We start from the raw sequence: 16,063 nt of genomic DNA, 5'->3' as shown, positions 1-16,063 counted from the left end.
AACTCTCCACCTTCCTCGAGACAAACTGATCCCTCGACCCGTCACAGTCCGGCTTCCGAGCAAACCACAGCACTGAGACCGCCCTCATCGCAGCCACAGACGACATCAGGTCTATGTTCGACAACGGGGAAAACACCGCACTCATCCTCCTGGATCTCTCAGCAGCCTTCGACACGGTATGCCACCGCACCCTGATACAACGTCTCAACGACACCGTAATTAAGGCACGGCCTTAGAATGGATCACCTCGTTCCTCGCCGGTAGAAACCAGAGAGTCCGCCTCCCCCCTGTTCCTGTCCGTGGCTACCGAAGTCATCTGCGGCGTCCCACAAGGCTCCTCGCTCAGCCCCACCCTCTTCAACGTCTACATGAGCCCCCTCGCGGCCATCGCACGCAAACATAACCTCAACATCATCTCTTACGCAGACGACACACAGCTGATCCTCTCCCTCACCAACGACCCCGCCACCGCCAAGGCCAGCCTCCAGGAAGGAATGAAGGACGTCGCGGAATGGATGAAGCGCAGCCGTCTGAAGCTGAACTCAGACAAGACGGAAGTCCTCATCCTCGGACCATCCCCCTCTGCCTGGGACGACTACTCGTGGCCACCTGCCCTGGCACCACCCCCAAACCCACAGACAACGCTCGCAACCTGGGCTTCATCCTGGACTCCTCCCTCACGACGACCAAGCAAGTCAACGCCGTATCATCGTCCTGTTTCAACACCCTGCGCATGCTCCGGAAAATCTTCCGTTGGATCCCCACCACAACCAGGAAGACGGTCACCCTCTACGCCGGAACCACAGCCAAGCTCCAGAAAAGACTACAGCGCATTCAGAACGCCTCAGCAAGACTCATCCTGGACATCCCCCCGCCACAGCCACACCTCTGCCCATCTGAAGAATCTGCACTGGCTCCCCGTCAGCAAGAGAATCACATTCCGACTGCTCACCCACGCACACAAGGCTCTCCATGACGCAGGCCCCAAGTACCTCAACAACCGACTTGAATTCTACACGCCGACCCACCAACCTCGCCCTTGCCATCAACCCACGTATTTGCAAAGCCACCGCCGGAAGATCCTTCTCCTACGTGGCAGCCAAGACATGGAACTCCCTCCCCACCTCCAGCTGACACAGGACCATCTCGCCTTCAGGAAGCAACTCAAGACCTGGCTCTTCGAGCAGTAGCGACCCCCCCCCCCAGCGCCTTGAGACCCTAACGGGCGAGTAGCGCGCTCGACAAATCCCTTGATCAAAAAATGATCGAAAAAGTTAGTCAAAATATTGACTATGGGTACCAATTTTTCCGGATCGGCGCTTGCTGGCGTGGTGTGAACCTCTTGGTCCTCAGGGTCGACCTGACGCCCGCGAGAACAGCCACAGAGGAATGCCTGCAGTGCACAAAGCCAACGACTGCCTGCGGAGTTCCTGTGGGAGTGAGACAGAGGCATAGAACTAGATAGTCATTCCCTAATCTGCATACGAAAGTAAATACAAACGCACAGACAACGAGGTATAGTACTGTTAGGCGGTTTAATGCATTACCAAAGTAAAGATTACACATCCAGGAAATGAATAATAAAGAAAATTCAACGATACCCTTCGCCGTTCAGCAACTCCTGGCGGAACCCCTCTCAACCGACAATGCCGAGCGAACCGTAGGGGCCAACCGACCTCCACAAGAGCCCCCGTCCTGGTAGCTCACCAACGGAGGACACTGTGCAAAGCAGAGGCCGAAAATGCCGCTCGAGTTCCGCTTGCTGCGGCAGGGTATGAGTTATGCTGCGGGGTTACTGCCCCAGCGGTTAAAGTCACCGCTTTGAACCCCATAGCAGGTCTTAGGGGCTTGCCTGCTCTGAAGGACTTCCCACTGCCGATAGTTCCTGTTCCCCCTTTATGAGGCAGCTGGCAAGCACTGATGCCAAACTGCCAGTGGAATGTTCCTAGAGGCTCAGGAGATCCCGCTCTGAAGAAAGGGAGACAAACGCCAGCCTCGTTTCTCCCGGGGTATGCTAGCTTCAGCTAGCATCCGGCAAAATCCGAAGCCGCTTCTGACTGGCGGCCGCCATATATGCCGTGAACGGCCTGCGCATGCACGGCCTGTTGGGCATTGTAGTTCCTACAGCGCGGCGGAGACGACATGCCTGCGCCGCGCGCGGCCGATCGTAAGTTGCTGGCAGGCTTGGAAGGCGGCTGCCACGAACGCCGTTCGGTGCCTCTCATGTCGGCAATATAAACCAGTACGGGGGGGGGGGGAGCCTGGGGTGTGGTCCTGACACGCGGAAAAAAGAAGAACTGACGTCAGGGCGCGAGGGCGGCGTCCAAGTACTCTGACGACGTCATTCCGGCGCCGACGACGGACGCGGACCTGCAGACGACGTCTACCGACGTGCAGGGGTACTGCTACGCAAAAGTCTCCGGATCCAGTCTGACGCCTGGGGATATTCTAAGGTAAGGAATCTAATACTATCCTGTTTCTTTCAGATACACCAACAATGGAAGCTGTTCTGTACTACTGTAGCTGTAGAGTAAGAATGTGCACAGGTTTTCATCTCACAATATCATGAACTAAAATCTATCAGCCATAGTTGTACTATACACAACTGATTGTGAGGTTCATATATACACAGATATTTGAAAGACAAAGCCTTTGTGGTACAACCGCAATAGGATGAAGTCCAATGATCACCTACCTTCTGCGCTCGGAAGACCGGTTTCCTCAGGTGCAGCACGCTCTGAGACTTTGGGTGCTTGCAGCGGTTCAGAAGCTGCCCTCAGCCTCCGGCGCTTCGCAAGCGCTACATTCTTGAATAGCTTGGTCTTGAATTCTCGTACTTTTCGTGAAAACTCTATCCGTTTCACAGACTCAGCAGCAGCTTCTTCTGCAGTTGGTTTGGCGGTCTGTTGTCTTCCATCCTTTACAATTTGGCGCACCTTCTGTGTCTCTAAAAGTTTTGTACGATAATACTGGTACTCTGGGCTCTTCTCGTCAAAAAAGAACCTGCAACACAAATTGATAATTACCAATTTCATCAGAGTTCCTTGCGCTTCCTGTAATCTCTTTAGCTTATACTAACAGGACTCCGTAACTTACCATAACTCTGGTTGCTTTTCAGTCTTTTTCCCTTTAAATAGATTTATACAGTGTTCCGTAAGCTTGCCTATGGTCTCAACAATTTTGGGATCTGCGGGTTTTTTGTCTAAGGCAGAACAAAGAACTGTTAGCATTTGAGATCTTATAATTAGTTGTCTTGCTACACTTTTCTTAGTCCAGTCCTACTGGAAGTACGCAGCGGGGAGGACCAAATGATGTGGCAGGTTTCACTAACTTACGTGGCAAGAAAGGACAAATGATGCTGCACATTGTGATAGTATTGGTTCATTATTGTCATTGTTACAAGTGATCACATGCTGAGGAATGGTTTCATCTGGTTAGTACCAGTTGAGCAGCTAAATCCATCAATAAGCGAAAGAAAGATTTGTCACCCTTTGCCAAGGCAAGCCTTCCACTGCACAGCCACATGCATTGGTGAGTTTTTACAAAATGAGGATCAGTTTTACATACTACCTTTTTTTTTAAAGATCTGCAGATGGCTTATGTGGCAAATGCAGCAAATACATAAATATACAGAAATACTGCAACATCACATAATCCCAGTGGATCTGGCTAAGATGAAAGAACTACACACTGTCATACTGAAAGTGTCCTTGCATACTTCAAACAATGAGGGGATTCTATAGATCATGGGTGCGTTACCAGCCAAATAAACACACATACAAACATCTGGATCCAGCTCCTGTGCAAAAACGTTCAGACCTGAACACAAAAGAAAACTCATATTTGAAATCAAGTTATTTACCTTTGTTTTCATTTTTAACCTTAACTTCTGGGGCTTTCACTTTTTTCACAGGTAAAGGGGCCATGCCGATTGGATAACTTCTCTCTGATAGCCAATCTTTCAACCGGTAAATATACTCCTTTGCAAACAGGAAGGGGCCTGTGAGGTTTTGGTGATCTGTGGGGTTTGGTGCCCCGTCCAGGATACCGATTGATTCCAAAACGTTTTCCTGCCGGATTGATGTTGCTAGGGCAAAGGTTTGCCCAAGGAGGACAAGGGACTGGCGGCATAAAAAAACATTCTTCTCAAAGGTATTCGACATATCTTCTGGTCCATCATAGCACACTTTTTGTCTCAGCTCATAGTTGTTGCAAGCCATTAGCAGAGGTACAATGCTCTTCAGAATCCCAGCCTGCATTTTACTCATTCCTCCATCAAAGGGATTTATTATTTCGAAAAAGCATTTCTCTGTTTTCACAACCTTTGTGTCTATCAGCATGCCCAGCAGATCATGGTTTATAATAGGACATTTTAGGTATGGGTGTATAAAATCCATTGCCAAGAAGAAGCAGTAATCTCTATAAGTTTTTGTGAGAAAGAGTTTGAAAGCTATAACTGCATTCGAACATGCTTCTGTCTCATGTTGAAACAACAGATCCTGTTCAGCCATGAAATGAATGTTCTTTCGAATGGAGTCAAACCCAGCCCATCGTATCAACCGATTACCATACCTGTGAAAAATGTTGGCATCGTCATTTAAATCGATTTTAGGGTCATTTCTAAGTGGAATTTTTACATTAGGGGCACAATCTGCTCCCTTGCGTTTTTTGCCTCGCCGGGTTCCCCCTCGACCTCGTGGTACAATCTTTGTCCACCACTCATGTGGGATTTTTCCCTTCTTACGTAGGGAAACTTTACTCTGAGGTGGCACAAAATCATGCGGAGGTGACCTTCGCGGACTATACTCACGACGTGGAGGGGTGGCATGAGGTTTAGGAAACACTTGTTTACGAGAATAAGATGCATCTCGAGACCTGCGAAGGTCATCTTTGTCAAACTTAGAACGAACTGCACGTTCTGTTAAGCAATCCTTAACTATTGATGGAGGGCTTCTAGATCTCCTGCGTTCAGTGAAAGGATCAAATGGGCTGCTTTCAGATTCTCGCACTGGAGGCCTGGTGAATGGGTCCCTTCTAGAATCTTCTTTCCGGCTCCCACTATCACGAGAACTTTGCAGGGGAGCATCATGTGGACTGCGCATAGGATCACCACAAATTGGATCTTCATGCCCGCTGCGTCCTGGTCCGTCGCGGCCATATCTTTCAGCTTCCAGATAATCATCATACCTCTCCGTCCTAGAACTCGGTCTAGTGACACCAGCTAAAAACAGAAACAATATGTATTTTTAATGTACAGAAAATGGTTTGTTTCTATAAACGCACAACATTTCGGACTATAATATGCATGCTGTTGTATATTGTAATGTATTTGTCACCCCAGTAGTAAGAATACTGAGCTACGTGAGGACTATTCAATTCCCAACACTTGTACATCTAATGGTGGGACAAGATTCTAGCAGTGCAGGTTTGTTATAACATGTTGACATGATGCAGGAATTAAAAGCTACCCCGTTGCTGCAAATGTGTCACTTCTATAGAGTAAAAATAAAAATAAAAAAAATATATATACATTACCTCGTAGCAGCCACCACTTGGTTTGTTTTTACACCAATAACAAGCTAACTATTCAAAAATACAAATTATACTAAAGTCACCTGGTAATTTCAACTCATGCAGTGTTTCTTCAATGGCTTCATCTCGGGTGAGCAGATCTTTACGGGCTTTCTTCTGCACGGCGGCATCAAATATCTCCCTTGTCATTCGTTTAGCTGCCATTTTTGGATCTACACAAAAGAAAAGAGAAAATTTGCATAGGCTTTGAAGAAAAAAAACAACTACCATTCTTAGTTTTACATACAAGGCCCTGTTCCCAGAAACGGAAGCAAGGCTCCCTTAAATGCAATAGCTCTCGCCTTTGGGACCATATAAGGATTTAGTAATGCAGCATATTGTGAGGCCCAGGAACTTTTAGGGAGCCGAGTCTCTGATGAGGAAGTGGTGTCCTATGAATTTGGGCAAGTCACTTACAATAAAAGTAGTGATCTCGGAGTGGTGGTGGGGGCATGGTGAAGGGATAGGGATAGGGTGAGATGGCACAGGGCGAGCAGACTGCTATGAGCAAGAAAACAAGATACAATGGTGAAAATGAAATCGGTGAGGAGAGCCAGCACGCAATCTGACTTGAACAGCATTTGATCTTATAAATGCCTCCATCTGGCAACATTTTAAAAAACAGCAATGAAATAGCATCAAATATGCCGTGAAGGGTGTGCGGCCAGAGCTTCCAACTCGGGAGTTCGAGTCTTGCCTCAACATCCCGTAATTTCAGTCAAATCACATAAAATACAAGCAGCGAACTCGGAGAGGTGGTGGGGGGCTGGGTGATGGGAGAGACTGCACAGGGCAGGAAACAGGACTCTATGGCCAAAATGAAAGTGGGAACGTTGCTTAAAAGGTGCACACCTAAAAAGAAAAGCAATTAAATCCACAATGCAAATGCCGACCGAAATATGAAACACAGCGTGTGTGAAGAGGACGCTGTGCGGATACAAAAGTTGAAGCAAACAAGAAAAACAAGCATTTTCAATGCAATAGGTCTCGCATTTACGCAAGTTAGAGCTATTGGCATTGTAACGACAATGTGTTTTATTTATGTGTTTTGCAAACTTGCAAGTAGTGAGTAAACTCGCACTTTGTACTTATAGGCCTTACTTTCAAAAGTAAGGCTGGCAGTAAATATGGCTGTTTTGTTTTGCTATGCTATGTTTTGTTGTGTTAAACTATGCTATGTTTTGTTTTTCTATGTTTTGTTGTGTTAAGCTATGCTATGTTTTGTTGTGTTTTGCTATGTTTTGTTATGCTATGTGTTGTGTTTTGTTATGCTATATTTTGTTATGCTACGCTATGTTTTTTTGCGATCCTATGCTTTGTTTTATTATGCTATGCTTTGCTATGCTATGCTTTGTTATGCTATGCTTTGTTTTGCTATGCTAGGTTTTGTTATGCTATGCTTTGTTTTGTTATGCTATACTATGCTGTGTTTTGTTATGCTATGCTATGTTTTGTTATGATATGCTTTGCAGGAATATATATAATGATAAACACTATCAAATGCATGTTTTCTAAACAGGGTGATGCAACCATACACGTTTTTATCCTGAGGTGAAACCACCTTAAGTGAAGGTTTAGCCTCAAATGGCAGAGCAGCCTTGAAGTATGAGTCTTCAGACCCCATAGACCCCTGCATCACCCAGCTTCTTCTAAACATCCTGGCGGCTCTGGTAATTTATGGCTACGAGGCCAACCTCTCCCTCTGCCTGACCATCGCACAGGTGGGAAAGATGAAGGCAGAATTGCAGCAGCGTGTGGTGTTGGGCTACTTCACCTTTGAATGTGACCTGGTCTCCTTGGCCAATAAACAAGGCAGCTGAAGGGAAGTAGAATTAATGCGATTGGTAGTTCATGCATATGCGACCTAAAAGCAAAGGGTAAGAACGACAGAAGATAAAGGGAGTAGCACAGGGAGAATGCCATGGACACTTAAGCAAGGAACACTGGCAACATCCCTAGATTGGGGGGGGGGGGGGGGGAGAGGGAATGGGTCAAGCAGGATCTTTGGGACATGAGATCCTGGTGTCATCGGTACTGGCTGCACTGTAAGGACTATGCCCATGGACAGTCAGTGGAGGCCCTCAACATTGTATAACGGGTGGAGACTCCGCAGCGCATACATGCAAACCTTTCTGAAGAGGCTAGCACCTGTGTGCCTGCTAGTGTATAGTTACTTAGTTTGTGGCTGGCCTGCTCCAAACACTTATTTATTGGGTAACTGCTTCTTATAGAAACCCAAAGAATTGAGAAATTCCAGTTCTTTATAATTGAGGCCCCGAGCTTTCATGTTGGTCAAATTTTCCAACTAAATATACAGGCTGCATCTTTACTGCATTGATTTTGGTTTATAATGCTGCATATTACTTTATCATCTGACCTTATCAATAGGGTCTCTAAGCTAGTATTTCCAAACAAACTGTAGAACATAGGTTTCTTTGTTTACTTTTTTTGTTAAACATTTTCGTGTGATCCTAACCTGGAGAAGTCAAAACAAGTTATCGTTTGTTATCCAATAAATAAAACTATTGCAATATATAAATAATTACAGAGAGGCTGGATTATTTTCCGTGGACAATTGGTAATTGATATACTTCTGTGTAATACATTGCCGCCCCACCAATCTCTTTAACACGAACTTGGCCCAAGAGCAACAGATCACTTCGCCTCAGCGAACAATTATTTGATAAATTAGGGTTTATTAATTTTGTTTTGCACAAGTAGGTTGGTGTTAGCTCAATATCCAGCGATTCTAGCCAAATCAAACTCAAACCTGCTTCCAATGGCCAAAGTTGACAGCTATGGCCATTTTGCCACATCTCCCTATAAAAAAAAAAAACTTAAACACCATAGCAATCGTGTGTGCCCATGTAAGTGAAAAATATAAAGTGCTTGTGAGAAACGGGAGCAGAGAAAGAATTAGAGCAAAAGGAGTTACAGTGAAATGGGAGGTTACTTGTCTAACAAGCATTGAAAATGCAATAGATCTCGCCTTGGGTTAAGTTAAAGCCATTTGCTTTGTAAATTGTAAATTGATACTTGTATAGCGCACTACTCACCCGCAAGGGTCTCAAGGCGCTTGTATGAATACCGCTATGTAACCCATCCTGGCTTTCCCTGTGAGGTGTCCACTCCTGGGCACCCCCAAGGTGGAGGCCAGGCATCCTTAGCGTTGTGGGGGCTGTTGTGGAGATTAAGCAAGCTATTGCCCAGAGTTGCAGAGTGGGACTCCATGATTGGAATAGGCACCGAGGCGAGAATTATCAGGTCCGTGGAATTTTGAGCCCAAGACCTGCCGAGGCGGGGAATTAAACCCTGGTCCCGGGCTAGACTTCTGCATCAGGGTCTGAGGCTCTAACCATTGAGCCACACTTCTCCACTATGGTATAGCAAAGCAAATGGCTTTAACTTTATAAAAGGCAAGACCTGTTGCATTTTTAATGCTTGTTTATCATACTACACCTGCAGAGGCACTAACTAGCAGGTAGCAATTGGTAGGCCCATAGCAGAGGCCCTCATACAGTATTCCTAATTGTTTGCCCCAATGCACCCTCACTTTCTAACAATCATATTACTTATTTTCGACCATTCGTGACAAATAGACTTTCGGAATGTATAACTTTCCACAAAATATTCCAGGACTGGAGTTGGAATACTAATTAAGCCTCCTAGAAAATGAGTGGGCAAGAAGCTCTTTGTTGTAGGTCTAGTTGTTTTCTGATAGACCTCTTGTTATTGGCCACACGGCTCGCGCAGCTGAGGTTGTTATTATGTATAAATATGACGTCAGCATTCCAACACGGGACTGACAGTTTCACCTTCTTCCCTGTCGGTCACCTTTTCCTCCCCGCAAGTTCTTGTATGAAATAAATACATATTCCAAGGACTCTGCTTGTGTATTAATTCATTATACACTGTCACTACAATCTTGGCGACGAGGGCGGGATGCGAAAGAAAGAGCTTGCGGAGGAGTAGTTGCGGAGGATGTTCTGTTATCTCAGGCAAGTCTTCGATACTCTTTATTTCACGAGAGTTTGCTTGATATTAACGGTAGTTTATTATTATGTTTGAAAATATGTCAAGATTCCAGTAAAGCCTCGCGGCAGCTAAGAGGAAGATTCGAACCAGAACCGAAGCCGTCGGAGCTGAGCATCTCAGGAGCAGCTGATCGTATCAAGTTTCCAGGCAAGTTCAGATGTTGTTCGTTGCCGTGGAAAATGTGCGGAATGTAACACAGTTTTTTTTTTTCCTGCTTTTCAGTCAGCTTGAGATAATGCTGCACCTGTGAGGAAACGGTGGACAGGACCAACTGTCTTCTGTCAACCGTCTTCAGCAAGTTGACGTCAGCACGTCATCATTATCGGTATTGAGATTCGGCACCAGCTGTTAGAGTCGAGTCAACGTGTGCACGTCACTACGCTCATTGGTGTGCGTGCCGCCATTTTGAGCAATCCTTTTCCTCACTACCGGCAGTGCTTATTAGCGTGTTCTAGTTCCATTAAATACAGAGAAGTAAAGATTTTCAGGTATTTGAAATTTTACGAATTCTTTTCAAATTGTAATAAAATTCACAAGCAATATCGTTTTCAAAATTGCGTGGTTCATTAAATACGAGACTTTTGACGAAAATATTTCACAAATGGCTAATGAAAGCAATTTCAGTGCTCCAGCACATTTTCTTGAAACGCCAGGCAAGCCAGTCATGCCATGGAAAAGTTGGTACAGGGCATTTGACAGTTATTTGGTGGCAATAAATGGTAAAAGATTCGATCCAGAACGCAAAAAAGCTATTCTTTATGGTTTATTAGGTATTGCTGGCCAAGAAATGTTTAGTAGTTTGCCTGAGTTTGAACCTGAGCCAGGACAATTTATTCCTTTGGATGAGTTTCAAGAGGCCATCAAGAGACTGGAGAGACAGTTTGATGAAGCAGAAAATATAATGGTGGGGAGACACAGATTCGTAATGAGGAAACAGACTGAGTCTGAGAACGTGGAGGAGTATATAGGCAGTTTGAGAGTGTTAGCTGCTAAATGTGGATTCGGTGACAGAGTTGATGAATATTTACGCGATCAGTTCGTGTTCCATTGTCACGAAATCAAAATTCAGGAAAGGTTGCTAGCGTGCAAAAATCCCTCGTTGTCTGAAGTTATAGACATCGCTAAGGGAATCGAACGTTCATTAGAGGGTAGAAGAGAGTTGGCCAAATCGAATGTTTCAAATAATACCAGTATTTCATATGTCAATGATAGAAGAAGAAAGGAGTATAATAGTAATCGTTATGTCAAATCTAATTCTGTTGTTAATCCTGCGAATTTTGTATGTTATAGATGTGGTTCACATAACCACAAGGCAGATTCTACGAGCTGTCCAGCTACAGGAAAAAGATGTACGAGATGCCAGAAGGTAGGGCACTTCGCCAGTGTGTGCGGAAATTTTGGCCACAAAAAGGTAGAAAGAGCAAAAGTAAATGTTATAGAAGAATTTGAAGAGGATATGTGCTCTAATATTATATTAGCACTAGGTGATGTTGACCCTGACATAAAAGGTCCCATAGGTACAGCACATGTAGGTGAGGTGGAACTCAGTATCATGGCGGATTCTGGGTCACCTATTACTATTGTTTCAGATATAACATTTTTGAAGTACTGGCCCAATACAGATTTGTTAGCTCCAGATGTCAATCCTAGGGCATTCGGTGAACATGACAAACATGTTTGGGTATTTTTTTGATGTTTTAGACATTAAAGGGAGATGCATTGAAACAAAGATTTATGTAGCGGAGAGGGGCAGAGATATAGTGGGTTGGAGAGATCTGGCAAAGTTAAAAATTATTCTCAAACCTGGTGCTGAGGATCCCATCGTGTTAGATGAGGGTTTTGTCTCTCTCATTACTTTACCTACTAAGTCCAAAAGTTTAAGTTTTTCTGAATCAGAAGGAGAATTGTCCACTATTTTGAGTAAGTATAAAAGGTTATTTGAAGAACGCATAGGGTGTGTAAAAGGATTCATGCATAAAATTGTATTAAAAAAAGATGCTTCCCCTGTAAAACACAAAGTAAGACCGTTACCCTTATCAGTTAAGGAAGAATTACGCTTACTATTGGATAAACTAGTGAAGGAAAAAGTTATTGAACCTGCTGATTCTGCAGAGTGGGTTTCGGGCATAGTTTTAATTAAGAAGAAAAATGGAGAGTACCGTCTGTGTGCCGATTTGAGATCATTGAATAAGAACATATTGGTAGATTGTTTTCCATTACCTAGAATTCAAGAGATTTTAGCCAGCACATCTGGATCCAAGTACTTTTCCTTAATTGATCTCAAATCGGCATACCACCAGGTGAAGTTAGATGAAGAATCTAAAACGTTAACTACCTTCATCACTCCCCTGGGAGCGTTTAGATATGTTCGCCTTCCTTTTGGGTTGGCTTCTTCTGCAAGTGTTTTTCAGAAGTTGATGGAGAATATGTTCGGCGGGATCAAGGGTGTGCAGAAGTTCCAGGATGACATTCTGGTTCATGCTGAGACTAAAAGCAGACACAACGAGATCTTGGATACGGTATTGCACAGATTACAGGAAAGAGGTATGACTGTTTCAAAGGATAAATGTAAATTTTTGAAAACTGAAATTGAGTATCTGGGTCATGTCCTCAGTTATGAAGGCATCAAACCTAAACTTAATCTTGTACAGGCTATAACCGATGCCCCTAATCCTGACAATAAGGACGCACTCAGGTCTTTCTTGGGCCTGAGTGAGTATTATTCTAGATTCATCGAAGGTTACGCCAGAATGGTAGAGCCTTTAAGGTCTTTGTTACGCAAGGGACAGATTTTTAGTTGGGAGAAACAACATGATGTGGCTTTTAAAGAAGTTAAAGAAGCTATTGTTAAGGCGCCCACATTGAAACCTTTTGATGCTCAAGGTTATAATGTCATCACTGTCGACGCTAGTTCCATAGGAATCGGGGCAGTATTTACCCAGAAAATAGGTAAGCAAACTCATACAGTGGCATTCATTTCGCGTAGACTTAATGATACTGAAAAAAATTACAGTACTATAGAAAGAGAGGCACTAGCTTGTGTGTGGGCGGTTGAGAAGTTGAAAATGTACATTTGGGGTAAAGAATTTGAGTTGATCACCGATCACAAACCCCTCATATTTTTATATGATGGTTATGGTAGAGGCAACGGAAGAGCTTCATCCAGATTGGTGAGATTGTTGGCTAGACTCCAGGAGTATAATTTCAATATTAAACATATTTCAGGCAAGTGTAACATCAGAGCTGATTTTCTTTCCAGATTGCCTACTGAGTGTCACGATAAACAAATAGTTGAAGAAACCGAATGTGTAGTGTCTACTGTAGATGTAATTCAACAGAGCAATATGACCATTTCTAATGAAGAATGGTTAGAAGCAATGAGTAAGGATGTAATTTTGTCTAAAGTTAAGAATTATATGTCTACTGCATGGCCTCCCATACGTAACTTATCTTCAGACCTTAGAACATTTGTACAAGTGGCAAATGAGTTGAGCCTAGTTAAGGGATGCATTAGAAGAGGAGATTTACTTATTCCTCCCACTAGTGTTCGAAACAGAATAATAGACATTGCACACAAGACTCATTTGGGAGCCACCATGACCAAAAGACGCATCAAAGAACATTACTGGTGGCCCGGCATGGATATGGACGTGAACTTAGTTGTAGAGAAGTGTGAAGCCTGCACTAAATCGGATAAACATTGGAAACTGAGAACTCATGAGATGCAACTGGTGTCAATCCCTAGTACAGCGTGGTGTAAGATTGCCATCGACATGGCGGGACCATTCCATCTGTTGGGACAGAATGAGAAATTTATTATCGCAGCCAGCGACTACTACTCAAAGTGGATATACCACAAATTTGTAAGCACCATAGACTCTGACACTGTCATTGATTTCTTACGCAGGTGTTTTGACATTGAAGGCAATCCACGGATCATTGTTTCTGACAATGGTAAACAACTGACATCAACTAAAATGACAGAATTTTTCAATTCTCGTGGTATTACCCAGGAGAAAACGGCTTTGTATTCACCTAAATCGAATGGACAAATTGAACGCGTCAACAGGTTTCTTAAGGAAGGTATCCAGCTTGCTTTGTCTTCTAACATACCTGTGAAAGACTTCATTAGAGAAAGGGTATTTTCCTACAACGTAACCCAGAACTCGGTTACAGGTTTCTCTCCGTTCTTTCTGTTGAGGGGAAGGAGATGTGATCATGATGTTGCTCCCAAATTTACATCATCAGGGAATGATTTGCCTCCCTCTATTGTTATTGATGATGATAGGTTGCATGTTAAGAAAAGAATAACTGATTGTCAAATGAAAAGCAAATTATATCACGACAAGGTGCATAGGGCAATATGCAAAGAGTTCTTTAAAGGAGATTGGGCGTTGGCCACCAAGCCTGGTCACCAAGTTAAGGGAGAGTCTAAGTATTTTTCCCCCGAAGAAGTGGTTGAGGTTTCAGAAAGTGCTGTTCGACTTAAACATGCTGGTTGGCGTAATAGAAGTGATGTAATCCGAGTAAGCAAACAACAGGCTGATATATGGTTAAGTGATCAAATGAGAAAAACAGACTACAGCAAAGGGTATTCATGGTTGAACACGTTAAATGGCAATGAGGAAGAAATGTCCAATAACAATGCAGTCGGTTATAATTCTGAAAATGATGATCTAAATGGTTGCATGAGTAAACAAGCATTGGAAATGCAATAGGGCTCGCATTAGGAAAGTTTGAGCTATTGGTCTTATAAATGATTTTTTTTTTATTTATGTGTTATTTTTTAAAATAGCTAAATTAATAGCTTTGTCATTTACAATGCCAATAGTTCTAACTTTCGCAAGCACCTATAGCATTTGTATTGCAACATGTTTTGTATTTACGTGACTTAGATGTATTGATATTACAAATAACAATGGCTTTTAATTTTTTTAAATAATTAATACTTAAATAATTTATTTAATTTGTAATGGCAATAGCTTAAACTTTTGTAAATAACTTTTGTGAAGATTATGTTCAGTGTTTTTTATTGTGACGAAAATCCAAGAACAGAAGTGAAATATTAACATCTTTTTGTGATTTGTAATAAAGCAAGAAAGCTTGAAAACCGCTTGAAACATTGAAAGAACATATTTGAACCAGTGATGCTGTGGTTGCGCTGAGTGATGCTGTGGTTGCGCTGAGTGATGCTGTGGTTACGCTGAGTGAGGCTGTGGTGGTGCTGAGTGAGGCTGTGGTGGTGCTGAGTGATGCTGTGGTTACGCTGAGTGATGCTGTGGTTACGCTGAGTGATGCTGTGGTTGCGCTGAGTGGTGTGTGCATCGGTGGAGCTTAGTGGGTGCATTTGTGGAGCTGTGTGGTGGGTGCATTGGTGGAGCTTAGTTAGAGCATCGGTGGAGCTGTGTGGTGGGTGCATCGGTGGAGCTGTGTGGTGGGTGCCTCGGCGGAGCTGTGTGGTGTGTGCCTCGGTGGAGCTGTGTGGTGGGTGCATTGGTGGAGCTTGGTGGGTGCATCGGTGGAGCTTAGTGGGTGCATCGGTGGAGCTGTGTGGTGGGTGCATCGGTGGAGCTGTGTGGTGGGTGCATCGGTGGAGCTGTGTGGTGGGTGCATCGGTGGAGCTGTGTGGTGGGTGCATCGGTGGAGCTGGGTGGTGGGTGCATCGGTGGAGCTGTGTGGTGGGTGCATCGGTGGAGCTGTGTGGTGGGTGCTTCGGTGGAGCTGTGTGGTGGGTGCATCGGTGGAGCTGTGTGGTGGGTGCATCGGTGGAGCTGTGTGGTGGGTGCATCGGTGGAGCTGTGTGGTGGGTGCCTCGGCGGAGCTGTGTGGTGGGTGCCTCGGCGGAGCTGTGTGGTGGGTGCCTCGGCGGAGCTGTGTGGTGGGTGCATCGGTGGAGCTGGGTGGTGGGTGCATCGGTGGAGCTGTGTGGTGGGTGCTTCGGTGGAGCTGTGTGGTGGGTGCTTCGGTGGAGCTGTGTGGTGGGTGCTTCGGTGGAGCTGTGTGGTGGGTGCCTCGGTGGAGCTGTGTGGTGGGTGCATCGGTGGAGCTGTGTCGGTGGAGCTGGGTGGTGGGTGCCTCGGTGGAGCTGGGTGGTGGGTGCCTCGGTGGAGCTGGGTGGTGGGTGCCTCGGTGGAGCTGGGTGGTGGGTGCCTCGGTGGAGCTGGGTGGTGGGTGCCTCGGTGGAGCTGGGTGGTGGGTGCCTCGGTGGAGCTGTGTGGTGGGTGCCTCGGTGGAGCTGTGTCGGTGGAGCTGGGTGGTGGGTGCATCGGTGGAGCTGGGTGATGGGTGCATCGGTGGAGCTGTGTCGGTGGAGCTGGGTGGTGGGTGCCTCGTAGGAGCTGTGTGGTGGGTGCATCGGTGGAGCTGTGTGGTTGGTGCATCGGTGGAGCTGTGTCGGTGGAGCTGGGTGGTGGGTGCATCGGTGGAGCTGGGTGATGGGTGCATCGGTGGAGCTGTG

At 45.1% G+C, this 16,063-nt stretch overlaps 1 protein-coding gene across 14 annotated transcripts in view; it reads right to left on the bottom strand.

Annotated features, from left to right (window-relative positions):
* The window catches only part of LOC144799137 (uncharacterized), a 234,288-nt gene that overhangs the window by 149,110 nt on the left and 69,115 nt on the right, over positions 1-16,063 (bottom strand). For all 14 annotated transcript variants that reach the window (XR_013603760.1, XM_078670338.1, XM_078670342.1 and 11 more), the window contains 4 exons: positions 5,616-5,744; positions 3,863-5,221; positions 3,097-3,202; positions 2,696-3,003 (listed from right to left, as the gene is read on the bottom strand). Coding sequence is in view for 13 of the 14 variants with exons in the window: in XM_078670338.1 (XP_078526464.1) it covers positions 2,696-3,003; positions 3,097-3,202; positions 3,863-5,221; positions 5,616-5,744 (1,902 nt within the window). In the remaining variant the exon portion in view is untranslated. The remainder of the gene's footprint in view (positions 1-2,695; positions 3,004-3,096; positions 3,203-3,862; positions 5,222-5,615; positions 5,745-16,063) is intronic.

This window comes from Lissotriton helveticus, chromosome 12, assembly GCF_964261635.1.
Source record: "Lissotriton helveticus chromosome 12, aLisHel1.1, whole genome shotgun sequence".
Lineage (NCBI taxonomy): Eukaryota > Metazoa > Chordata > Amphibia > Caudata > Salamandridae > Lissotriton > Lissotriton helveticus.
The sequence above is the reverse complement of the archived record's forward strand: the minus strand, read 5'-3'. Positions and strand labels throughout refer to the sequence as shown.